This window comes from Anguilla rostrata, chromosome 13, assembly GCF_018555375.3.
Source record: "Anguilla rostrata isolate EN2019 chromosome 13, ASM1855537v3, whole genome shotgun sequence".
In the NCBI taxonomy this organism is placed as follows: Eukaryota; Metazoa; Chordata; class Actinopteri; order Anguilliformes; family Anguillidae; genus Anguilla; species Anguilla rostrata.
Genome location: NC_057945.1, coordinates 14,821,977 through 14,847,813, shown reverse-complemented (window position 1 = coordinate 14,847,813; position 25,837 = coordinate 14,821,977). Strand labels below are relative to the sequence as shown.

At 47.0% G+C, this 25,837-nt stretch overlaps 1 protein-coding gene across 2 annotated transcripts in view; it reads left to right on the top strand.

Moving 5' to 3' along the window:
- Positions 1-25,766, top strand: part of LOC135237301 (E3 ubiquitin-protein ligase Itchy-like) — a 32,480-nt gene extending 6,714 nt beyond the window's left edge. Inside the window, exons 2-24 of one of the 2 annotated variants that reach the window (XM_064304318.1) lie at positions 3,418-3,507; positions 6,539-6,680; positions 7,843-7,967; positions 8,824-8,958; positions 9,629-9,677; positions 10,386-10,561; positions 11,238-11,454; positions 13,301-13,396; positions 13,867-14,041; positions 14,514-14,583; positions 14,855-14,939; positions 15,550-15,678; positions 16,287-16,359; positions 16,678-16,749; positions 17,255-17,343; positions 18,322-18,481; positions 18,910-19,043; positions 19,304-19,444; positions 19,751-19,871; positions 20,508-20,612; positions 20,970-21,066; positions 21,782-21,854; positions 22,629-25,766. In XM_064304318.1, coding sequence (XP_064160388.1) covers positions 3,438-3,507; positions 6,539-6,680; positions 7,843-7,967; positions 8,824-8,958; positions 9,629-9,677; positions 10,386-10,561; positions 11,238-11,454; positions 13,301-13,396; positions 13,867-14,041; positions 14,514-14,583; positions 14,855-14,939; positions 15,550-15,678; positions 16,287-16,359; positions 16,678-16,749; positions 17,255-17,343; positions 18,322-18,481; positions 18,910-19,043; positions 19,304-19,444; positions 19,751-19,871; positions 20,508-20,612; positions 20,970-21,066; positions 21,782-21,854; positions 22,629-22,728 — 2,634 coding nt within the window. In that variant the 5' untranslated portion in view covers positions 3,418-3,437 and the 3' untranslated portion in view covers positions 22,729-25,766. Of the gene's footprint in view, positions 1-3,417; positions 3,508-6,538; positions 6,681-7,842; positions 7,968-8,823; positions 8,959-9,628; positions 9,678-10,385; positions 10,562-11,237; positions 11,455-13,300; positions 13,397-13,866; positions 14,042-14,513; positions 14,584-14,854; positions 14,940-15,549; positions 15,679-16,286; positions 16,360-16,677; positions 16,750-17,254; positions 17,348-18,321; positions 18,482-18,909; positions 19,044-19,303; positions 19,445-19,750; positions 19,872-20,507; positions 20,613-20,969; positions 21,067-21,781; positions 21,855-22,628 lie in introns of both variants that reach the window. The other variant, XM_064304317.1, reaches the window with a different exon arrangement.
- Positions 25,767-25,837: the final 71 nt, after the last annotated feature.

Here is a 25,837-nt window from a genome sequence, read left to right as displayed (position 1 = left end):
CAGAGTATTTTCCGTGCCCTAAGTGACAAGTATAGTCCATGGAGATATTTACCCCACATTATGTACAATAAAATTACAATAAAATAATATTCCATCAGAAAAATTGGGCATGCTCTGCGGACCGAAACACACGGTTCAGCTGGAGGACAGCACAGCCAAACTAGCTGGTGTGAGCAGGTTACGCCTGTTCGACCAGGGGAGTCAATACTGCGCCATGATATCCTACGATAACCTGCCTTCTGAATCCCTTCTTCACCTTCTTAGACGTTCTGCTGTGAGTCGGACAGGCCGGGATTCAATTAGAACTGTTGGGTAAATCTAATGATAATGAGGGAGAGAAGGAAGATAAAGGCAGAAACTGTTCATTCAAACTAACTTTGATTAAAGTTGTCACAGTACACTCCTACAGTAGCTTTAAGTTAATTAAGTCCCTACAATGTTCGCGCAACAGGTCTCGATGAAGAGCATCCTGAAACGATGATAAAATGTAGCTAACACAAAATGCAGGCCTGGTGTATGGAATACTTTGGAATGTTCTTTTTTATCAGGCGCAGCCTGTTCACTGAATGTGACATGATTATAGTCTACCTGAGCCACTTATAAAGCAATGACAAAGGAAATCAAGGAAATAAAAAAAATATATATTTTAATATTTCCAATTGCTTTTCAGTTGTCAATTGCCTTTTTGTTCCACTGTTTTTCTCATGCTTGGTTATAGAATTCAGAGGTCACATTAATGCAGAAAAAAAGAATGGTGCCTTGCTGCATTCTCAAAATGCAGGCGTACCGATGGTGACATTCAATTCAGTTCTGAATTAAGAGATTTCTGTTTTGATTTGCCAAACCTTCGGCGTTTTCTGATATTAGCCGACAAACAGCTGGGAAACAGAGTGACATTAACCCGTCCTCAATAAAAATTCACATAAAACTTGGTATCTATAGCGAACGACAGCAACGGCAACAATGTTGAACGACAAGCTAATTTCAGATTGTACATTTTGGTTTTCACAGTGACTAAGTAAACAAAACAAACACCCAGAAGCTGAAGCAACCATAGTGGAAATTTGATTTGTGATCTGATGCAGGCAACAGTAGAATTGGCTACCTACCTCATTACATAATATTTGGAAAAGCCAACCGGCTTGCAACTTAAGTAACTGTCCTATATGCAGGCTCTGGCATCACTGCCATTTTATACTGTTATCTGATGTGGCTACTGGCTAGCTGGCCCCTTAACTTACAATTAAAGCTAGCCAGTTTGGTCATTGTTTAGTGCAATATTACTGAGTAGCAAGTAGGCTACACGTAATAAGTTTTTCTTCAGATTTAAAAATTGGCAACCAACTAGTGATTTTATGCACCTTTGCTTGATTTATTAATACATAGCTATTAATAATGACAGTTTGTTTGAAACACAAATAACACAGGCTTTTGAAATTGAAGTTTTCAGAAATGTAGCGCAACCTTTGGCAAATTTTGACATCTAAACTATATTGAAAATATGTTATTAAATCCTGTCCATGTAATGTCAAACAGCTTTACATACAGACTTCACTGCCACCCCTACTTTGCTATTCTGTGTGGGCTGAGCTATATTTGGGTCCCAAGTGTAAGGTCAGTGGGGATTTCAACATTATCCTTCCTGAATCCTGCGACAGTGCTGGGAACTCCGTATGCGGTGGAGGTCAGCAGATGATCTATTTCCTGTAGAGATCACCATCTGATCATCTGCTTTTTCCACTTGTGGCAAGTTCCTGTGTATTATCTTTTTAATATCGTGCATCTCTTATGCTGTGCAGAGGTGATGGAGGGTTCTCTCCTCTCATTTGCTGTGACAGGAGAAAGCCTCCGTAGACCAGTTGATCAAATGGGACACACATCATTGGACCAGTAGTTGCCACAAAATGATGGTGTTCCTGTGCACAGGTACAGCTATTGTTTAATGAAATGGCACAAGAAACACAGCCTGACTAGCAATGTTTACATTAAGAAAGGACATAAAATAGGAAAATTCTTTAAAAAATACAAAAATAATTGCTTTGGGTTCTTCTTGCAGGGAGGCAATAGCCTGGTTTCACTCACTATTTATTTCTTTGTTTGATATGAGCGTTAGGCCTACTTTTTTCCTTGCTAGTACATTTTGTATTTCTTAAAATTTGGCAGTTGCTGAACTCGCAAAACACTAGGTTTGTGAACGGAAAAAAAACAAGCCCTTGCATTTAACATGAGTCATAGTTGAGCAAAGAGGTCTTTTTTTTGACAAGTCTAATAATAAATGCCTTTGGTTTGTGGCAGAAGCTTGTGGAACCCGGTTTTCATAATCAAATAAATACCGTTGTAACACTAACACTGTTATTCATCTAAATTAATGGGTTCAATGTTCAGTGTTCTATTTTAAACTGGCCAAGTGCTGATTATGATTGGAGCTGATTTGCAGTAACCAACCCAAATTAGCAGTGATAAACGGACTCTTAAATTCACCAGAAGACTGTTTTGAGTTGAACCATGCCTCAGCAATTCATTAAAAATGAGCGCTAGCCTAAACAGCTTAATTCTGTAGAGAAATGTCAAAATCATAATTCAGACTGTGCCAAATGTTTAACCCCAGATCTTTAACCTCAGCCCCGACGCGTGCTGTACACGTGTTTCAGAACCCTGCGCAGGGGTCACGGGCCATAAAAGCTGTCATCGTGGACGGAAAGCATTGCGAAAAAAAAACGGGCGTGGCCGGCGAGCGATTATCAGCGAATCGGATGGCAGTAAAGGGGTTGATTTGGCTCAGCTGTCTTTGTTTTTTAAGAAGGGAAGCCAACGGTCACGGAACCGTTCCGACCCACGGAACCGCAACTCACTTCCGCAGGCACATTTTAGCTGGCACCACCTGCGCATGCATCCTACTAAACGAAGCACCACCTGCGCATACATCCTACTAAACGTCCCTCAAAGGTCATCCGTGAGTGAGTGAGTGAGTGACCACAATTTGCCATGCATAGCCAGGTCCTGTGCGCCGTGGGAAATCTGCTGGTACTCTCACACCAAATGCACCACAGCGCCGGCGGCATTCTCAGCCCAACGTTGGCACCGCGCCCGGCAACACCAAGGCGAGCGTAGATGTGTAACTCCCGTCTTACTGAAGGATGTCATATCCACATAATCTGTAATCAGCTGACCGAAGGTACACGACCCCCTTTTTATGATTTACTTCCCCCCATGACGTACAAGGCAGCCAATTACAACACTGCCTGTGAAAATCGCTGCATCGGCGCTAATCTTTGTCTGTGTTCTACAGTCTTGGGCCAGTCTGTGCTGAGCCGAGAAATATGGGGTCCATTTATTTCGGGCTGTTGGTTTTATCATTGGAAACATGCAATGTCTGCTTTTATTTTTTGCTTGAATGTGTCCTTGTGTGTGTTGCAGGTTGACGACCCCGACCAGCTATGTCCTGTAGTGCCGCCAAACCGGGCTCCACCAATGGCTACACTATGAAGGCCCAGCTTCAGATCCTCGGTGGGTTTTTTTAATTTCTTTTTTTTTTTTAGAAATGAAAGTGTTCTCAATTTCCTGTTTCGAGTCGAGTCGTGTCATTTAAGTGACAGCCCGACGGCTGCGTAAGGAACCGTTTTCTGTGGGAAAAGCGATGGCGTTACAGCGCATATCCACAGCCCTGTTAACCCAGCCCCCCGTCATGTGACCTTGCGTGTGGAAGCAGCCCGACGGCTCGTCGAAAACGGCTGAGTTTTGTGGGCGTCGCCGTGCGAAAGCAGCGCAGCGCTTCTGTTCCCGCGGCGGTTCTCGGGCCGCCGCGTACCATCACCTCCGCTTCGCTAGCGGCCAAGCGTTAGCGCCAAGGTGCCGAGACCAGACGTCCACGGCCCGCGGCGCTGCGCCGGCTGGGCTATATCGGCTGGGCTATATCGGTGGGCTATATCGGTGGGCTATATCGGTGGGCTATATCGGCTGGGCTATATATCGGCTGGGCTGTATCGGCTGGGCTATATCGGTGGGCTATATCTGCTGGGCTATATCGGCTGGGCTGTATCGGCTGGGCTGTATCGGGTGGGCTATATCGGCTGGGCTGTATCGGCTGGGCTATATCGGCTGGGCTGTATCGGCTGGGCTATATCGGCTGGGCTGTATCGGCTGGGCTGTATCGGCGGGCTATATCGGCTGGGCTGTATCGGCTGGGCTATATCGGCTGGGCTATATCGGCTGGGCCGTATCGGCTGGGCTATATCGGCTGGGCCATATCGGCTGGGCTATATCGGCTGGGCTATATCGGCTGGGCTATATCGGCTGGGCTGTATCGGCTGGGCTGTATCGGCTGGGCTATATCGGCTGGGCTATATCGGCTGGGCTATATCGGCTGGGCTGTATCGGCTGGGCTATATCGGCTGGGCTGTATCGGCTGGGCTGTATCGGCTGGGCTGTATCGGCTGGGCTGTATCGGCTGGGCTGTATCGGCTGGGCTGTATCGGCTGGGCTGTATCGGCTGGGCTGTATCGGCTGGGCTATATCGGCTGGGCTATATATCGGCTGGGCTATATATCGGCTGGGCTATATATCGGCTGGGCTATATATCGGCTGGGCTATATATCGGCTGGGCTATATATCGGCTGGGCTGTATCGGCTGGGCTATATCGGTGGGCTATATCGGCTGGGCTGTATCGGCTGGGCTGTATCGGCTGGGCTGTATCGGCTGGGCTATATATCGGCTGGGCTATATATCGGCTGGGCTATATATCGGCTGGGCTATATATCGGCTGGGCTATATATCGGCTGGGCTATATATCGGCGGGCTATATCGGCTGGGCTGTATCGGCTGGGCTATATCGGTGGGCTATATCGGCTGGGCTATATCGGCTGGGCTATATCGGCTGGGCTATATCGGCTGGGCTATATCGGCTGGGCTATAGCGGCTGGGCTGTATCGGCTGGGCTATATCGGCACAGCGAGTGGGCAGACGTGCTACTCGCCTGTACGCCATGGGCTCTGGCGCTGTTAGACACGCCAGCGTCTCCTCCTCCAGCTCGAAGCACTTTTGCATGTTCTCCGCCACCAGGCCTCTGAAATTTAATAATAGTTCTCAAAAGTCTATGGTTAGAACTTCCACTGTAAGCGGTGCACATGTCTTATGTTAGTTGAATTTTCCACAATACCTGGCTGGTTGTGATTCACATGTCAGCATTTGAATCCATTCGGCCAGGTGGGATAAAAGCTATAATAATAATAATAATAATGCTATTATGATGTTTTTTTGAACAGCACAGTTTAAGCAGCTAAATACAAAAAATCTTTTTGGGCGGGGGCAAATCTAAATCAATAGATGGGAAAGGCTGGAATTACAGTATTCTTGAAGTCTAATAAAGCACTCTTTGGGTCACAGTGTTTGGAGCAGCTGTCATTTCCTCAAACATGGACATCGAAGCTGCTTAATCACTGTCATTTGTGTGCTTATAAAAGGGTGTTGAGCAGTTGTCCCGGACATGTTTTGATACCCTGTCTTCTGCGAGCACACCCTCGGTCCAAGTCGCCATGTGCAATTTGCCGTAATTATACCGCACGCCACCGTCGTACGATGTCATCTAAGGCTAGGACTCGCAATCGCTTATGCCTGAAAAACGAGATGAAAACAGCCTAAAGCCCAGTGTTTGAGCGATCGTTATTCGCTACCTTTCAGTCAACATATTGACTTGTCCGGGCCCTTTCTGGAAGGTCTAATTGAGCCCTGAAATTGACTTCTGCGGCGACGCCGAGCGGTATGATGTACGCCGTTCCCATTAAGCAGCGATGATTGGGTGATCTGCACTGCTCTCGTTAAACAAGCACCAGGGAATAGGGCCTTGGCACGTCTTTAGAATTTTATTACAAAGCCCATTTAGCTTGCGGGTTCGTGGGAGTCTGAGCTGATTAAGTCCTTTATGACAGGCCCTGTGCCTCTGCGGGATTCTTCCCTCAGAGCAAGAGCGACCTTAGCTTCAGCTACGTCGTACTTCACGTGAAGAAACGGGCAAAGGCCCGACTGCAGGTTCGAATCGCGGGGTTTGTGAACCCCCCGCTTCTGTGAGAAAGCGAGATCCTTCAAGCTGAAGTAGACTCAGATGAACTCATTATTTGTGTTAGACCAGATTAGCCGAGAAATCTTTACTTGGTCTAATATTGATCGACATTACATTTGGCGGTGCTGACGCAGTATTTTCAGTTTCACACAGGCTTTTAAGCGGCAGCGCATTCGACGAATGCCACTTCGCTTATGATTTGGCTTTGTCCCACCTTCGTTACAAACCTTAGCCTTTTCAAACAGTCGGGGGTTTTTCGTGAACCGGGATCCTTGTTAACCTATAATCTTGTATGTATTTTATGTATTTTATGTTCGGACCCCAGGAAGATTAGCTGCACACTGTGTATTGCTAATGGGGATCCTAAATAAATAAATAAATAAGCCTGTTTTTAGGCCCGCATTGAATGCACGTGCGCTGAATTGGTATCTTTTGTTGTTCTTTGATAACTGATGGCTATCTTGTGCTCTTCTTGTGTGCAGTGCTGTCGGCGAAGCTGAAGGAAAACAAAAAGAACTGGTTCGGGCCCAGCCCTTACGTGGAGGTCGCCGTGGACGGCCAGTCCAAGAAGACGGAGAAATGCAACAACACGCACAGCCCAAAGTGGAAGCAGCCGGTCACAGTGTAAGAGTCTGAGCCAATATGGCTGCCAACGCCAAACTGGCCAGCACCGGGCTGCTCACCTCCCATTACAGGCATTTAGCAGACGCTCTTATCGGAGCGACTTGCATAGCATTTGTATCCATTTATACAGCTGGATATATACTGAAGCAATGCAGGTTAAGTACCTTGCTCAAGGGTACAACGACAGTGTACTACCCGGGAATCAAACCGTTTAGGTTACAAGAGCAATTGTTAGGTTACAAGACCAGTTCATTTCCCATTATACTACACTCCCGCCCCAGACCTCACTATTTATAACCCAGCCTTCTAGGTCTTCAGTTGGGCATTTCAGAGCAGTCTTGAAAATATTGCTGGCCAGCGGCTGCCCACATTCAGTTCATATTTGTTCTACGCTGGGGTATCGAGCTGCGATGGTGCTGCCAGTTCCTCTCTAGGCAATGACTGCACCATAGTACACTCCAGAAGGTCCTCTCCGTTCAGCGTCCTCCCGCTAGCTTGCTGTCCCATCTCTTCTCTGCCCTCGTCCGCCCCCTTCCCCCTCCTCCCCCTCCACGGTGGGACCACCTTCCCCTATCAGACGGGGGGAGGCAGATTCACCGGCCCTTTTCCCCAAATGTCTAAAAGCTCACCCATGCAGACTACGGCTCAATGATTCAATTCAATTTAATGATAATGATAATAATAAAAAGAGCTCATTATCCTGTAGGTCTTGAGGCATACACCTTGATGGTGGCAGTTATATGACTGTTACTTAGTGTATCACTAGCCCTTGTAGCGTTTGCTCTCCATGTGAAATATTCTTTTATATGTTGCCTCGACTAAAAGCATTTTTTGTACTTGTAAGCATTTGTAAGCATTTGAATGCAAGGCTTCGGAAAGAGCAGGCTGGAACCACTGCACTTAAATTGTGAGACTTTGGTTCTGCGTCATAGATATTCGTCTGGCCATTACTATAGAGTTCCACTGGCGTCATTATATGACATTAAGTTCTGCCAGGGTCACTGCACATGAGCCTCCAGCTGTGGAAATGATTACATTGTGCCCAGTTATAACATAACGCCAAACTGCTTTCTTGCCCTGGCGTTTTCTTTCACTACAATACACAGCACGACTCGCAAAGATCAGAGTTTATTCGTGGTCTTTTATTCCCTCCCCCGAACAGAATCGTCACGCCCTTCAGCAAGCTGATCTTCCGGGTATGGAGCCACCAGACGTTGAAGTCGGACGTTTTGTTAGGAATGGCCACTCTGGAAGTCAGCGAAACCCTGAAATCGAACAACATGAAGAGTGAGTGATTCACTTCCGGGTTCTCTATGGCACGTGCGTGTGTGTGCGTGCGTGCGTGTGTATGTGTGCGTGCGCGTACATATTCAGATAATTCATTTGACTAAGAAATCGTCCCCTGACATTGGAGCATATAAGCTGTCCTATGCTTTTAGCTGTACTATACTATACTGTAATAAGATGCTGTCGTTTCTTTTTAGCATGCCCGGCGATCGCTTCTGTCTGAGCGTGTCCGTAATCTTATGACCGCGAGCTTAGGAACAGAGGCCACAGGCCCTGTCGTGGCTTACTGCTCTGTTGCCGTAACGACCCGAAGGCCGAGCGAGAAGGCTTGCTGCCGACACAAAGGGTCCATTCACAGATGTCTAGCATGCGCTGGGCATGTGATCTGCGCTGTTCCATCATGAAGCCTTGCTCTCAGAGCAGATGGAAAAGACACTCGAACAGAAGCGTTTGCGGATTACAGCTAACTGCGCAATTGTTAGCAAAGTTCAATAGTCATATTGGGTCTGGCTAACGGCTAACCCCTTGTTTGTCTATGTTCATATGAAGAGTGATTACGTCAGTTTGAGTATGAGCTGTGCCACGTGCTTTTTGGATTGTTTCTTTGTTGTTTTTCTCCCTTGGCTTAATTGATATTTTACCTGAATTTGATTGGTCAATAAATCAGTGGAACAATTTATTTTTGTCTAATGGCATTTTGAAACGGTTCTTTTGGACATTCAATAGAGGTAAACCAAAAACGGGTGAGAAGTCTATTTGACTGACTGATCGATTGACCATCTGATTGATTGACTGATTGATTGACTGATTGATTGATTGGCTGGTGTGGGGTTGAGATCTCTGCCTCTCCTTCCAGTCTCCGAGGTGGTGCAGACCTTGCAGCTGAGCACTGACCGGGACCTGACGGACGTGGTGGGGGACCTGTCCGTCTGCCTGGACGGGATGCAGGTGGACCCCGAAACGTTCGCTTCTGCGGACGCCGAGAACCTGAGTGAGTCTGCCGGACGTGCGTGGTCGTAGTGACGACGATGACGATGACGATGATGCGATGTAAAAAGTGCCTGTAAGGACAACTGGAGACTTGGGGGCGTTATGTACCGCTCTGTAAAAGCGTAGGCAGGTGTAACGCCGTGGTTATTTAAGGGCTGCTCACCTGCGCCGCTCGCCGCCTGCGGTGTTTTTCATCACGACGTCGCGCTCAGTGTCTTCCGGTACATTAGCTTTTATCGGAGGAGGATGTGAAATGAAAAGGTCTTTCCCCTTTTGTCTCATCGTCCGCGTCGACGTTTTTATCTCGTTAACTTTTTGTTCCCTCTTCTTCTCACGAGGCCATTAACGTGAGACCGCAGCCAATTAACAGTCCCTTTCCGCTCCTCTTTCCAAAAGCGGCCTTATGATGACGCTCACGCACCGTTACTAGACTTGCATTTATTTCTATGTACTTATCCCCCCCCCCTCCCCTTTTCTTCATAGTCTACGGTACGTGCATTGTTTTAGCAGAACGTTTGCTATTGAGGAACAATAGGAAGGCAGGAACATAGTGCCTGTTCAAGTGAGACAGATTTCTCACAGGAACAGGCACTATGAAAGGCGTGGAAACGACTGTCTGCAGGCCCTTAAGCTGTCGCGTTTTAAACTGACGCTGTTCTCCCGTGCAACAGGTGCTCTGCCCAACGGGGACTCGGGACTGAGCAGCGATCCCGTTGCCAGGTAAGCGCTAGCCGCCGCGTCCCCCGCGGTCTCGCGGCTGAGGCCGAAGCGTTTGCTTCTCTCCGTTTGCTGGGTTTGCTCGTCGCCACGGCTCTGCTGAGCTCGGCCCTGAGACTGTGCGCGCTCTGCCGTCTGTTCAGAGAGGGAGAGGTGTAGCGGTAAGCGCAGCAACAGCGCAGGCAAGCGGGCGGGTGGCTGTAGATTTGCGGCCTGTCCAGAGATCCATCGGCCTTTCCTTGGTTGCCATGGCGTCGCTCAGGTTGTTCCAGCACGTCTTTGTGTTGACCAGCTGAGGTGTGGAGTGGGTAACATGGTAATGTTATAGTTAGAGCTGTGTAAAGATAGGGTTACCGGTATAATGGTAAGTTTGTTAGTTACAGTACATATTGGTTTGTTAGGTTAACATTACACACATTGATCATATTTGGGCCTCTGTGACTTCTTGGTGGTATTCCTGTGAGTTGCACTGATGTTCTCTACTTATGAACGTCTGGATAAGAGCAACTACTGAGCGCTTGGGATGTAATAGAATGTAACATATGGTAACGGAATGTAACATAACGTAATTGGATGCATTATTTTATTTATTTATTTAATGTAACGTAACATAATGGAATGTAACATAACATAATGTAATGGAATGTAACATAACGTAAAGGAATGTAACGTAGTGTAATGGAATGTAACGTGTCATGGTCCATTTCACAGGACGAGCAGAGACACCTCCCCCTCCATCGACAGCCTGGAAGACATTCCCAACGGCCGAAGGACGGCCAACGGCACGGGGTCGCCCTCCCTGTCGACAGGGGGCTCCAGGGCCTCGCGGCCCCCCAGGCCCTCCCGCCCGCCCCCGCCCACACCACGAAGACCCACCTCTTCTCCAGGTTTGGCCCCGCCTCATTCTCGTGGTCTGGGTAGTTGTGTGGAATAATGGGTAAGGGAAAAGGGCTTGTAAACTCAAGGCCGCGAGTTCAGTTCATTGGTAGGACACTGCCCTTGTACCTTTGAGCAAAGTACTAGACCTAAATTGCTGAGGTATATATCCAGCTGTATATCCTGTTAGCGCCTGGCAATTCACTTTTGTCCCCTGTTGGGGACACGAGCCTCTGGTCTTAATCTCAAGAACCATATATTCTACTGTATATTCTGTATATAACCATACAGTATATTCTACATTCGATAAAAATAAAACAATATTTCTGAAAATTTTTAATTGCGACGTGTTTTTGTCATCCAAGACGCTTGGTATTATCTCAAAATATTACAGTACTTTTTTCTACCGGGTCTGAGGAGGATTAATGGATACGTTGTGAAAATGCAGAAATTTTGCTCTGGAGCTGGTCTGGATAAGAGTGTCTCCTAAATGACTGTAATGTATTACAATGCTGTGTAATGTAATGTGATGTAGTGCAATATGCTCTCTGTGTGCCTGTCAGACCCGTGCCCTGATGACTCATCCCTAAAGGCCCATGCAGGCTTTGTCTCTCCTCTTGTGTGCGTGCGATGGCGCGGTTAGTCGTTCTCACGCCAGCCGTCGCTAAGCCCTACCTTTTCCCGCAGCCTCGTCCAGCAGCTCCGCCCCCAGCGAGGGCAGCGAAGCTCCGAGCGGCGGCACCCCGGCGCGCACGCCCGCCCCCGCCCCCGCCCCCGACGGCTCGGAGGCCAGCCCCAACCCCCCGCCCCCCGAGCCCGGCCCACCAGCGCCCAGGCAGGGGGCCGGCGTCACCCCGGGCTCTTCCAGAGGCGCCCCCATGAGCACGGGCCCGCTGCCCCCTGGGTAGGTACTGCGTGGCACTGCTTCAGCCTTCGGATTCAAGGAGGTCACTTTCTAGAACTTTCCGAGCCAAGGCAGCACGAACGCCAGGATGGTGAAGACTCTGAAGGACTCTTTGGATGAATATTAAACGGCAGCAGTTCTGTCCACATTCACACTTGAGGCTCATACAGGCCCTCCCTAGACTTTTGGGGGCCCTAGGCAAAAAATTGTTTGGGGGCTCCTTCAAAGCATTGACACCTTCTGATTCTTCTGCTTGGAAACCGATGTCAAAGAAAGACTAGGAGGCGGGGTCCAGGGTGAGAAGGCGGGGCCCTAGGCGCAGTGCCTGATCTGCCTGGTGGGGGGGGGGGTACAGCAGCATCTTTCTTTGTGATTGTTTGATCTCTTTCATGTTAAATATGCACTTCAAATTAGCTTATGTAAACACAACCTAACCTTCTCTCAGCTTAATGACAAGCAACTCCATTAAAGCCTAATTATATTTGTATTAAATCGACCTCCGCTCGGACGTATAAACATGACAGAATTCAGTCTCACGCTTAAACAGTAATGCACGTGATCGATAACGGGAACTGCTGATTTGCGTTTCAGAGTTCAGACCAGAATAAACAGAATGGTTCCGTAATTCTGCAAGGGGTCCCGCGTCAGGGTCCTAATTTCAGTACAAACGAATCGCCTCTCTCCCGTTCCGCTCCGACAGGCCAAACCCCCCCCCCTAACAGAGTAAATCTGAATCGCGCCCGACGTCTTAGTTTCAGACCCCACAGGCCCTGCATGGCTCTGTTGCAGGGCTCTACGTCTGCGTCATTGTTGCACCATTGTACATGCTAATGCGGCACGTTTTCAGAAGCCTTAAAACCTAAGTCTCGGACGAATGTGAGAATCCCCCCTCCCCCATGACGCACTAGGCACCAGGGGAGTGTAACCTCTGGTCAATCAGTGACAGCGTTGTACTATGGACTGTCAGGCAGAAGAGAAAAGCCGCAGTACTGCTGACCTTGAGGGCCAGATCTGCATGTCCCTGGTCTACATTGCTACAGGGGATCTATGAAGTGTGCCCCAAAATATACGTCCTTTCAGTTCATTTGAAAATAGTTTTTGTGAATTATTTTTTTTTTCATGGCAAATGGTGTTTTTGAATTGTTGTTTAATTTAGAAAAAGTGCACAGCACCGTGGGATGCTGTTGTACACGGCCAGTATGGGGACGTGCTTCCTGGGAAATTTGTCTAGGAAGGGCGTCCATAGGTTCCCTCAGATTCTCAAAGGGAAGGAACTGAGGTTAACCACAGGACTACAGAGGCCCTGCATCAAGGGGACTAGATGTAGCGTCCGACTGTCCAGCACCGACTCTGTCTGTCGCCAGCTGACTCATTCTGGGTGGATTTAGAGTTAGGTATCTTGAACTGGATTTCTCCTGTCTGGGCAAATTTAAAAGCCATTTTTCGTTGTTAGCTCCAAGTTCTCCCCCTTTTGAAAACCATTTCTGTTTTTGTGACACATCGTTAACTTTAAGGACTGTGAGAAGTGAGCGTCAGTTTGTGAGGCAGCAGAAGCCGATAGCGGCAGCAGAAAGGACCTTTGTCTGCGTGCTGCAGGAATATTCATGAGTCTCGTTATATGAATAGAGCTGCAGCTCCACAGAGATGCTCCATTGTCCTAGAGATGGACAGCTGTTAAATTGCTTTTGTGGTGGTTTTCCATAAGGGCGTCTAAATGTATATGAACCTGTGAAGGCCGTAGGTGAACGCCTCAAGGCAGGTGCAAATGCTAGCGCCCAGTTGCGCATTGCTTTTGGGGCCTGCTGTAGCTGACTATTTTGTCTTTGTGTTTGTGGCCTGCTGGTAGATGGGAGCAGAGAGTAGACCAGAACGGCAGGACGTACTTTGTGGATCACATCGAAAAGAGGACGACGTGGGACAGGCCGGAGCCTCTGCCCCCAGGGTAATACCTCGCCCCCCCCCCCACAGAAATACCAAATACCTCTGTTTCCACAGTAATGCCTCTGTTTCCACAGTAATGCCTCTATTTCCACGGTAATACCTCTGTCCCACCACAGTAATACCTCAGTTTCCACGGTAACAACCTCTGTCCACCCAAGGTAATTCCTCTGTCCCACCACAGTAATACCTCTGTCCCACCACAGTAATACCTCTGTCCCACCACAGTGATACCTCTGTCCCACCACAGTGATACCTCTGTCCCACCACAGTTATACCTGTTTCCACGTTTATACTTTTGTCCCCACAGTAATAATTCAAACTGCAGAATGTGTAGAGGAGATCTGTTTATTGTATGAAGAGACGGTGAGGCAGTGTTATGCCCATATTGGTATTATGGGATTTAGCAGTGAGAAACAGGGGGAAAGGTTTTCCTGCACGTAGGGTCACCGCTCTCCCCCTCCCTCTCTGCAGCTGGGAGCGGCGCGTGGATCCCATGGGCCGGATCTACTACGTGGACCACATCACCCGGACCACCACCTGGCAGCGGCCCACCGTGGAGTCCGTGCGCAACTACGAGGAGTGGCAGCTCCAGCGCAACCAGCTGCAGGGGGCCATGCAGCAGTTCAACCAGAGGTTCATATTCGGGGTAGGTGACCGCTCGCCTCAGCCGGGCACGTTACGGTTGGGACGAGGTTGCCATGTTGGGCTTGCATGACCGTCCGCCCAGCAGGTCAAGGTCATATTGGGGTTAGGACTGGGTCACTGTTCGTTCAAGTTGCCATGTTGGAGCTGAGCAACGGTTCTCCCAGATGCTCAGATTGGTATCAGGTGCCCTTTCACATAGATTTTTGATAGAAACGACTTCACCTGTAGCAGTAGTGATGACATGGGTAATGTAGTGATGCTACACCCATCGCAGCCTGTCTGAATGGACTTACAAGGGTGATTTTAATGCACCTCTCCACTGTACCACCCCAGTGCTGCAGGTTCATCCTGCATGTTTGACTGTTTCACACAAGTTAGGATGCCTGTGTTTGGGGACAGGGTCCGTGCATGCATTGCCTCTGCTCATGTCGATGTAACCCCCTCCCCGCCCCTCCTTGTTTATGTTACTCCAGCTCCAAGATCAAGTCCCGGCAACGGCAAATAAAGAGTTTGACCCGCTCGGACCCCTGCCGCACGGATGGGGTAAAGCCTCACATTCGCCGCACTTAACCGCGTTATAACTGGAACCACGCTGCTGCACCTTTTTCAGTATTGCTTAATGTGAATTAAGATTAGCATCTAAAACCGAGCACGTAGTCACTTAAGCTTCATTCCTGAGTTGATGCTAATTATAATGAAGTATGCTTGTTCAAGAGCATCAGTAAAGTGGAGGGAGAGCATTGAAGGAGGCTTATGAAGGTTATCCTCGCGTTGTTTTAAATACTATCATTTGTGCATGTTTGTTTGACCATAGAGAAAAGGACGGACACCAATGGCCGGGTGTACTTTGTGCATCATCCGACACGGGCGACCCAGTGGGAGGACCCACGGACTCAAGGGTATGTCATCAAAAGGAGACAGGCAATCAGCAATGTGTGTCATGAAAAGGAGACAGGCTATCTGTAATGTTTGTCATCAAAAGGAGTCAGCAAATCAGGAATGTGTGTCATCATAAGGAGATGGGCAATTAGGAATTTATGTCATCAAACCGAGACTGGCAATCAGTAATATAAGGAAGCTAGCTTTAAGTTACCGTATGGTCAGTGGGACTGCTCCATACTGCTACATGTCAGGATTACTGTGCACGTTTTCAGAGCTGCTGTTTCAGCCGAGTGTGATCAGACCATGTCATTTGGGCAGTGTGAATGCGAGATGTGTTCTTCTGCTGTAATGAAGCGGTTTCCCTGCCCTTAGGCCCACCATGGGGGGATCCCTGGGCCTGCTGCCTTCAGCTCCAACCGAGCTGTTAATTAACTTGTTTTGATTGAGCTCTTAATCAACCAGCTTTTTTCAATTTGCCGTCTCCTGGCAGTTCTCTTCGCACAGCTCCTTTGCGTGAGAACAAGCAAAGCGTTCGCGCTGCCGTTTGCGCTAATTAAAAGGTGGCGGTTAGACAGGCAAACGAACAAAAAAATAAACGCTCTGACCCCCGCCCACCTTGCCCCTCAGCCTGCTGAACGACAAGCCGCTGCCCGAAGGCTGGGAGATGAGGTTCACGGTGGACGGGATCCCCTACTTCGTGGACCACAACCGGAGGACCACCACGTACATCGACCCCCGGACCGGCAAGTCGTCCCTGTGAGTCTCCCACCTGGGCCGCCGTCCGTCGCTAACGCTAGCACGCGTCTTTTAAGATTAGCACGTTAGCGCTGACGCCGCTGCATGTTTAAGGGCCGCGCGGTTTCGCGGCGCTCCTGTGAGTCCGGACTCTCCTCTTCAGGCATGCAAATGTTATTCGTGGGAAGGCGCAGGTGCTGTCTGCCGAGCTGGGTCTGGCGCTACAGGAATATCCTGTTTTCTGCCGATTGCAATCTGCCGCTTTTGTCTTAGCTGAACGACTGTCAGCTCATATAATGTCTGTGGGAGTATTTGACATGCAAGCTAATATTTAACCCTGTTCTTGATTACTGGGGCACGCAAGACCATTTTCAGTGAAGCTGCTACCACATGACGTAGATCCAGCAGTTCCGTTAAACCGATGCAGTTTAATGTACAGTAATGTAAGGGGTCAGTTAGCGGCTGTGCTAATTATGAGGCAGGTAGCAGCCAGTGTGTGGCAGTGACGTGAGTTGTAGCTCCTCCGCGACCTCTGTGGGAGAACGCTTCGCCCGTTTTGGCGAAAACTAGTTTGAGCACAGGTCAGCGCCTCAGCGACTCACCCCCCCCTCTCAACCCCTCTCTCCCAGGGAAAACGGGCCCCAGATCACCTACGTACGAGACTTCAAGGCCAAGGTCCAGTACTTCAGGTTCTGGTGTCAAGTAGGTCAAGAGTCTTTATATTCCTCCAGAGAGACACTGCTAATAACACTGGTGCTAGTGCCTCCTCTTTTAACTGGAAAGTAATCTCATACATCATAATGTAGCTTCATTCTCTTGTGTTGCAAGGGTTAAAAACCCTTTTGTATTTATAAAAAACATATTGATGTTATTCAGAGTTAACATGTCATGCTTTTGTGTTTGTGCCAGTGACTGTCATTGCTTTACTGTGGTCGTGGTGTCACAGGCAGGTTAACTCACGGCGGCGTGTAAAGCATGCTAACGGTTTATCCCCTTCTGTTCTGTTCTCTCCCTTCACAGCAACTGTCACTGCCCCAGCACATAAAGATCACCGTGACCCGGAAAACCCTGTTCGAGGACTCCTTCCAGCAGGTGAGTAGCCTCTCGGGCATGGCCGCGGAATTTAACTGACCAACCTTGTGCACCTTTGTCCTTCTAATTTCTTATTTGGCTGCCGTTAATTTCTTGCTTATTTTTTTATATGATGTCTTGTCGAAGATTTAGTGTATCCTCCTGACTCTCTCACGCTTTCAGATTTTAAATAGCTTTGTTGCACTTCATAGTCCAATTCTCACCAAACGGAACAAGACAAACCTTATAAGCAAGTAATTCTGGTACACTTGGAGTGGGTACAGATCCTGTGCTTTTCTAGGGTACTACATCACATAGGGCTAGTAAATGGTATTATTAGTATTATTTTATCATATACATGGTTCAGTATTAAAAAAAATTCTACATGCAATTCTGTAACTAAAGAACTACTTTGTTCTGCTGTTGGTTTTCTTGTGTTCTCAGTGATGGCTTTTGTTTGCACAGCGTAGATGCGGTCAGTATGAGACGGCCCACTCACGCTTTTCATTCTGACCGGATGCTTTAGATAATGAGCTTCAATCCACAAGACCTGCGGCGGAGGCTTTGGATCATCTTTCCAGGGGAGGAGGGCCTGGACTACGGAGGCGTGGCGAGGCAAGTTCACCGGCTTCGCTCTCTGTGGGGGGGCGGGGGGGGAGCTGCACAAAGTCCAAATAAAAATCTCTGTCGTGGAATCGTGGCAGAATCTCGGACATTACCCTTAAGTCTCTTCACCTTTCTGTGTCCTCAAAACCGGAATGAGGGTTGCGTTTGTGACTGCAGTGGCGTGACTGCCTCCGCCTCATTATACCGGTGGTAACCGACCTAGTTCCTGGAGATCTACCGTTCTGTAGGCTTTAATTTCAACCCTAATTTGGCACACCTTGTTCTACGTGCAAACTACTACTAATTAGCAGCTCAATGAGCTCTCTAGCTGTTGAATGTGGAGGTGTGCTTTGTTAGGGTTAGAGTGTAAATCTGCAGGACAGTAGATCTCCGGTAACAGGGTTAGTTACCACCGCATTATACAGATCATTTCTGGGGACAGTGAAGCATTTGAGATAATGCGTAGTAGGTGCATTACAGACACCTGAGTTGGGAGACAGGCCAAATGATAAGTTTCCTCTCCTTGAATAAAGTCAGATGATGTTTCAGACCCCTCTCAACATGCCTAAATTGTGGGAATGCGGGATAGGGGAGGAGATAGCAGACAGAGTTTGTAGTTCTGTTCCCCTCTTAGCACTGCAGAGTTTGTAGTTCTGTTCCCCTCTTAGCACTGCAGAGTTAGTAGTTCTGTTCCCCTCTTAGCACTACAGGGTTAGTAGTTCTGTTCCCCTCTTAGCACTGCAGAGTTAGTAGTTCTGTTCCCCCAGCCTGCAGGTTGTATTTGTCCCTAGACTGCAGAGTTAGTAGTTCTGCTTGCCTACGTTATATTCTGTTCCCCTCTTAGCACTGCAGAGTTAGTAGTTCTGTTCCCCTCTTAGCACTACAGAGTTTGGCGTGTGCGTCTTGAATGTGAATGTGCTGCGCCTGATTGAAGGTGTGGTTCGGGAGGCGATGAGTTTAACAAGCGCGCTTGTGACGTTTGTGCAGAGAGTGGTTCTTCCTACTGTCCCACGAGGTGCTGAACCCCATGTACTGCCTGTTCGAGTACGCGGGCAAGGAGAACTACTGCCTGCAGATCAACCCCGCCTCCTACATCAACCCGGACCACCTCAAGTACTTCAAGTTCATCGGCCGCTTCATCGCTATGGTGAGCTTCTTCCGGTCCAATGTTGTTCTGTTGCGTTCTCGGTGGAATTGGAAGCAGGAGGATGCCCACGCTCATTGAAAATTCTCTGAAAGATAAAATTAGGGATGGGAAATTTCTTGAAGACAATTTGTCTTGATGTTGATAGCATATTTGATTCTCTTGATTGGAGACCATCAAGAAAAACTTAATGGTCTGTGTGAGGGCACATTTAGTTTTGCATGAATTATACCTGATTCATCATGTATTTTCGGGGATATTTAGGCCATTTTTTTGTTGCTTGACTGATGGTCTGTGTTATAGTGGGCTGTAAAGTTTTTTATGGGGTCTGGAATTTGAATTTAGGGCACTGCTAAGTGTGGGATCCCTGTGAAAAAGAGACATGTACGTCAAAAAAGGATTTTGACATTGTTCTCTGTGTTTGTTTCCAGGCATTGTTCCACGGGAAATTCATCGACACCGGGTTCTCACTGCCTTTCTATAAACGCATCCTGAACAAGCCTTTGGGCTTGAAAGATCTGGAATCCATCGATCCCGAATTCTACAATTCCCTTATCTGGATCAAGTGAGTTGGTCTGTCGTCTGGGCAATTGAAAACAATTTGAAAATGAGTGCGTTATTAAAATACAAATACATTAATAATGCTGTGCAGATTAAGTTTTCAGTAGTTAACAACTACATTAGTTAATGCCAATTCATGCAACCTTATTGTAAACTGTTACCCTAAAAAACATTTACTGGCAAATAATATTTCTGTAAATCTTCCTCATTCGCAATGACCGTGCTCGTGATAGTAAAAGGAAGTGTTCCTGGTTTTGCGTTTAGAGAGAACGACATCGAGGAATGCGGTCTGGAGATGTACTTCTCCGTGGATAAGGAAATCCTGGGAGAGGTCACCACCCACGAGCTCAAGCCAGACGGAAGCAATGTCGTGGTCACTGAGGAAAACAAGGAGGAGTACATCAGGTAGGCCTCTGACCTCCTTGGCATTGCTTTTTTACCTCAGGGAAGGAAGGCAAGACGAGGGGTTATGGCTTGAAGCAAAGTCTTGGGAGTGTTTCTTCCTCCTTTGCATTTGTTCTCTGCTCCTCAAGGCCCCGAGATCCTAGGTTTGCTCAAAGGTTTCTTTCCTGACGCGTAAATCTCGCTGGAAAAGAAATGGGATTTCCGTGGGTTAATAAAAGACGACAGCTCGCTTAACGTGGTGTTCTTACGGGCGGCGGTGGCAGCGTTACGGGAGGAAATGTTTTCACGTCTAACCCCCTCCTCCAGGCTCGTGGCCGAGTGGCGGCTGTCCAGGGGCGTGGAGGAGCAGACCCAGGCCTTCTTCGAGGGCTTCAACGAGGTCCTCCCGCAGCAGTACCTGCAGTACTTCGATGCCAAGGAGCTGGAGGTAGGTTTACGGCCCCTTACCGAACGGAACCTCCACTGGGTGGGGAGGGCTGGGGAAATGCGGACCCGAAATGCAGAGGATGGGAAATTAAGAGCATCTCTCTATTGGTCAGCTGCCAGGAAGCGTGATGAATCCAAAGGAAGACTGATGATTGATTCAGCATTCCCATAGTGCACCCCTCCTTTGTGTCTATAAAGAAAGGCCTCAGCCTTTTTATATGCAAATAATTTAGCACTATTGATTTTGAAAAAAGAGCCGTGCGAAAGAGGTTAATAAATTGCTGCTCTCTTCTGTATCGTTTCTAGTGACAGTTCCCTATAATTGATGATGTTTCCACATCGTTGCCATCCCAGGATTACATCAGAATTGCTCTTTACTCATCAGTGTGTCTGTACGGGAACTTCCAACTTCTTTCCCTTTCCACCCTTACATGGTGTTCAGGATAATTTTATTCAGAGCCACATTGATTCAGTACATTAGTAGTACAGTAGCAGCATTGGCTTGCTAAAGGAAGAACACTTAGAGGCAGATCAGTGTGATAGCAGTATGGAGGTGGATTCAGGACAGGGCGTTTACTGCCCGAGCTAGCATGGCGGCGGCGGCGGCGTAACGCAGGGCTTGATCCCGCCCCCCCAGGTGATGCTGTGCGGGATGCAGGAGATCGACCTGACGGACTGGCAGAGGAACACCATCTACCGGCACTACGCCCGCAGCAGCAAGCAGATCCTCTGGTTCTGGCAGGTGAGCGCCGGCCCACTGAAAAAAACAACATGGGGGTTGTTTACCCCCCCTTGAAGTAGTGTATAAAGCTGCTTCACCCAAGCAGGCAGGAATGAGGGCGCGTAATCTCCTTCATCAGTCACATGACCGATGTCTACTGTAGAAACTCCAAAACTGACCTTGCATTCCCTCTCCTAGCATTGCATTTAAAAAATGGATATTGTTTCATTGCGCTTCTCGGAACTAATGGCTGGTCAGCAGAGCAGCAAAAGCATTTTCGGTTGAGGAGAAACTAGCGCAAACAAATGTGCAGTTCTTTGTAACGGCTGCTTTCGAGCGTGCTAATGTGCTAACGTGCTAGTGCTGTTGCCTCCGCAGTTCATAAAGGAAATGGACAACGAGAAGCGGATGCGACTGCTGCAGTTTGTCACGGGGACCTGCCGCCTGCCCGTCGGGGGCTTCGCTGATCTCATGGGTGAGTAAGAGTCGGCGTAAGCGGGTCCTCCCGTAACCCTAATTCCACCACACCTCCCCTCGCCCAGGCACACCCGCATGGCCGTCTCCCGCGCTGTGCATCGGACCGGCTCCTGTTTCTGATCTTTTTAGATGCAAAGCGCCTCGTGGGCCTGACTCGGAACTCCAGGGACTATTTGCAGTTGCTTTTTTTTTTTCCTTGCGTCCTTTCCTCGCTTCCTGAGCTCCACCCAAAAGAGGATGCGAGTTAAGGACTTGAGGACGGAGGAAACAGGCAAATAGAATGTCCTTGCTCAGTCGAACGTCAGTAGGAAGCGACGTCAGTTGCAGACCTGGTAGATGGGGGGAGGTGCATTCACAGGTCGATCATTTTTTAACACGATCACGCGTTCTGGGAAAAAAAATCTTCAGCAGAGAATGCCCTCGTGTTCGTTAGCGAAGCATCCTTCGGGAGCCTCCTAGCTAGAACATCTAGAACCATTTAGCGGGCTGGAATGCCCTTAAAGATGGCGGCCCTTGATTGATTTCCGGGTCTGTTGAGGACCGAGGAGACCGGGACGGATAAAATAAGCGATTTGAAAGAGCCCACTGACTCACTCGCTCGCATTTAGCAGGCTGAAGTTTTTCCACAAGGGGGAGCTATTTGCAGTTAAGTTGCTGAATGGTGCTTCGTTTCAATGACACTGTCCTTATTTTTTTATTTATTTTTTCTACAGGGAGCAACGGTCCTCAGAAGTTCTGCATTGAAAAAGTAGGGAAGGAGAACTGGCTGCCCAGGAGTCACACATGGTAGGTGGAAGCTCAGCTGTGAGGTTGCTGTACGCACTGCTGCACACCCTCTGCGTTCAAATGAACTTAAAGCCCAGTCCATTAATTACAAATCCCACTGCAGCCACTTTCTTCTTGATGTGGAAGTGTCCTTGAATTCACAAGATAAAACTGTGTACTTGCATGTCAAAGTATTTAAACAATGTAAATCGAGGAAAAGGTTTTATTCATATTTTAAATATTAATAAGTAAAATATTTGAAAATGTATTAAGTAAATAAATAAATAAATAAATAAATAAATAAGTATTATTTCTGTTAGATGTGAAGTTGTTATTTGTAAACGTGAGTGCCCGAGGTCTTGCATAGTATAGTACCTGTTCTGTAGGGATGTGTGTTTCAAGTTAGACTGATTGAAATGTTAACACATTTTTAAATTATAAAAAAAAGACATGGTCACCAAATGGCCAATGCCAAATCCTGTACACGGCAGTATAACACACCCCTACTGCTTTCGGAATGGAAAACTTGACGTCAATAAAATAGGCTTGATATCATGTCATTTGTTAATATAGGCTAATCATTAAAGAATACTTTTTGATGGCAGCAGTGCTTGAAAAATTGTTACTATTGGCATTTGCTGGCTGAAAAGTTACGTTATGTTATATATTTTGCTGTTTTTATTCTTGAATAAGGGGCACTTGTCTTTTTTTGTTATTTGTCATAATCGAGATTTCCATTTCATGTTTTCGTATAATATTATTTGTGTGTTTTTCCCCCCTGTTGTTCAAAACCAGCTTTAACCGGTTGGATCTGCCGCCCTACCGAAGCTACGAGCAGATGAAGGAGAAGCTGATGTTTGCGATCGAGGAAACGGAAGGCTTCGGGCAGGAGTAACGGGCGTCGCCAGGCGTCTCGGGGGGGCCCCCGCCGCCGGGCGTCCCTTCCCGGTTCGACCTTTCGACTTGGGGGGGCGTTGCCATGGGTTACGGGTCGTCCTCAGCAGGGAGGGGAGAGACCCCGGTCTCCTCGGTTACCTGGCCCCCGCTTTCACCCGTAGGACCTGCTTCGTGGACACCCGTCAGGACGGGGGACGCGGGACGCGGGGCTCCCGAATCCCGCTCTGTCCGTCATCACCTGCTATGACTTCTGGACCCAGTACACAGTGGTGGGGGGGGGCTTTCATCGTCAGCACACCATGTCTCGGAGCGAATGCAAACTCCACGGTACGCGCGGGGTCATCTGGAAACGGTGCACTACAACCCCCCCCCCCCGACCACCAATCCGCGCTCAGACTGTTCAAATAATATCAAAAAGTTTCTTTTTGACAAAGTATTAAAGGGAATGGGATCATGACGGCTTTGAGTAAACCTAACTTGTTCATTTTCACTATTTTATTTCACCCCCCCCCCCCCCCCCCCCCCCGTCAGGTCATTTGCAACACTGTAGTGTCACTTATCTGTTAAAGTCTGTGCCTAAAACCTTTCGTTTCTGACACAGATATGAACTATGTTCCGTTTTAAAGCATTTATGTACTGCTTATGTCTGTTTATTTTTGCTTAAATGTTCAAAAACAGCTGAGATCATGTTTCGATAGTGTTAGTTTCGATTTCAGTGTACCTGATTGATCCAAAAGCCACTGATTTGACCAAAGTTTAATCAAACTTGTTAAAACCACATAATTGCAGTAGCTACAGCTAAATATTTAAATGGAAAATCTTGATATCTTAATATCCATTATTTGTTTTATTTTCCAAGGAAGAAAGCACTTTATAATGCAAAATCTCTTATGTTAAATTGAGGTTTTTTTAATGTTATTTTTATTTTTTTAATGAGGTTTTGCATGCTCAGAAAAAACAGTTTGGACAAGGCGGTTATAACGGATAGCTGGAGACAAATCAACATGACTTCATGATATAAAAAAAAAAAAAAATGAGCGCAACTCCTTAACGTTTGCTGACGTTTATGGTTTTACTTCTGTGCCCTTGTATACACTGAACTATTTTTATAAGGGTTTGCGATGTTTGAAGGTGTTGCTAACGATGGGGGAATAGTAGAAACCTGTCATCGAGCGCACTTGCATGCGTTCATGGAGAATGAAGCTCAATTTACTGCCATTGCAATGAAATGCTTTTATTTAATAGAGCTAACTATTTTGGGGTCTTGTAACCCACCCTTTACAGGATATTTAGCCCCTTCAGGTAAAACACTGCTGGGCGTGTCCTGAATCAAGTTGCGTCGTGAATGAATGAATGAATATTCAGAAATGGTATGTTATTACAGAAAACTGCAAGACACTTTTATCAATATATTTTTAGACTAAGTGTTGTATAAATGGGTGTGGCGGCAATGTTCATAGATGTGAAGGGCCTTGCTTCCTATTTTTTATTATTTTATTTTATTTTTTGGTGTTGTCCAGGAAAGATCATGCGTGCTAAGTAGCTATGAGCTCGGAATAGTCCATTTGGGCCCTACAATATTTTTCTCTCTGTGATGTTAGTTCTAACTGTTTACCTGTGTTACGTATTAAGAGAATAGCTTGGATGTAACAGTAACTTATCTGTAGAGGTTCCCCAATAGTCAGAACTGTCTGTCTGTGAGGTGAAGTAACACAGGGAGGTGATTTTAATTGTACATTTTGACAGGGAATTCAAGGTGAAGATGTCACGTGGGTCTGAATCCAATCAGATGGGGTTATTTTAGTTTTGGATTCTGACAAGGCAGTACTGTGAAAAAGTCCCTTTATAGAGTCATTCACAATGGTAGGCCATGCAGTTATGAAGTCATTTTTTCTTCTTCTTCCTCCATTCTCAGGCATGCGTTCATAGGGGTTAGTGTCAATGGCTTTTCTTTTGGCTGTATCAAAAGCTTAATACAGAATTTATGCACAAAATCAAATTGACAAGGCTTATCTGAAGAGAAGGGGGAAAGACCACTGTGTCCTATTGCATATGGGTGTGTGCATGCTTGTGCATGTGTGTGCGTGCGTGTGCGTGCGTGTGCGTGCGTGTGCGTGCGTGTGCGTGCGTGTGCGTGCGTGTGCGTGTGTGTGCGCGTGTGTGTACATAAAATTTAAAGATGGTCCTCCTAGCCTAAAAAAATGTTGATACTCAACTATTTATCTAGCTATGTATACTCAAATGGATTTGCACATTTTCAGCAGAACGGCATGAATGACCCCATTTTTTAGTTTTACTTCAAGCACTGGATGTGAAAAATTAAATGTTTGTCAAGTGTCTAATCAAGTGCCCTTTGAGGCTCTCAACAGTGATTGCATTACTCACCGTGTAAATGTGACAGCGGCATTTGTCATTGCAAGGCACTGTGGCAAACCATTGTTTCCAGGACAAAGCCCACAAGCTGCAGTGCTTTCAGAATTAATTCAGTTTTGATTGCCTTTACATTAATTACACACTACCAGAGCGCACAAAGTGTAGTATCTATATTGAGAAACACTTGGCGCACCAGGGAAAAGTACATGGCGTTCAAAAAGTAAAATTGCATTCTCAATGCCCAACAATCATTGTTCAGAGCAGAACCTTTTTTTCTGCAGTCCTTGTCCAAATAGGGAAATCGACCTTTAAGGAATGCTAGTTTGCGGAATGAACTTGTAGGCATATATTATCAATTCCCAGTGAAATAGCATATTTAGATTTTTTTTAAATGCTGCGTCAGAAGTTAAATGGGTATTAATGTCAAAGGTTTCCTGTGAAACTCTGTACTAACGCCCCCCCTCTGTATATTAAATGAGTGCTGTAAATCATGTTAATAATGAATTCCTGTAATTCTTTTTGTAAAGTCTAACCTTTTAGTAAACAAGGGTTAATGGTTTAAATGCTATTTAATTTTATTCTTTCACTATTTTATCTGTACAGGAAGAGAATTGGTGTAAAATGTTAATCTGGTTAGAAGTTTAAATAAAATACGAAGGTGAAGTTGTTCTCTGTCTTTTCTAACAGATGTCACTTGGCTGTTTTGTGGTCAGATTGTAGACACACACAAACAC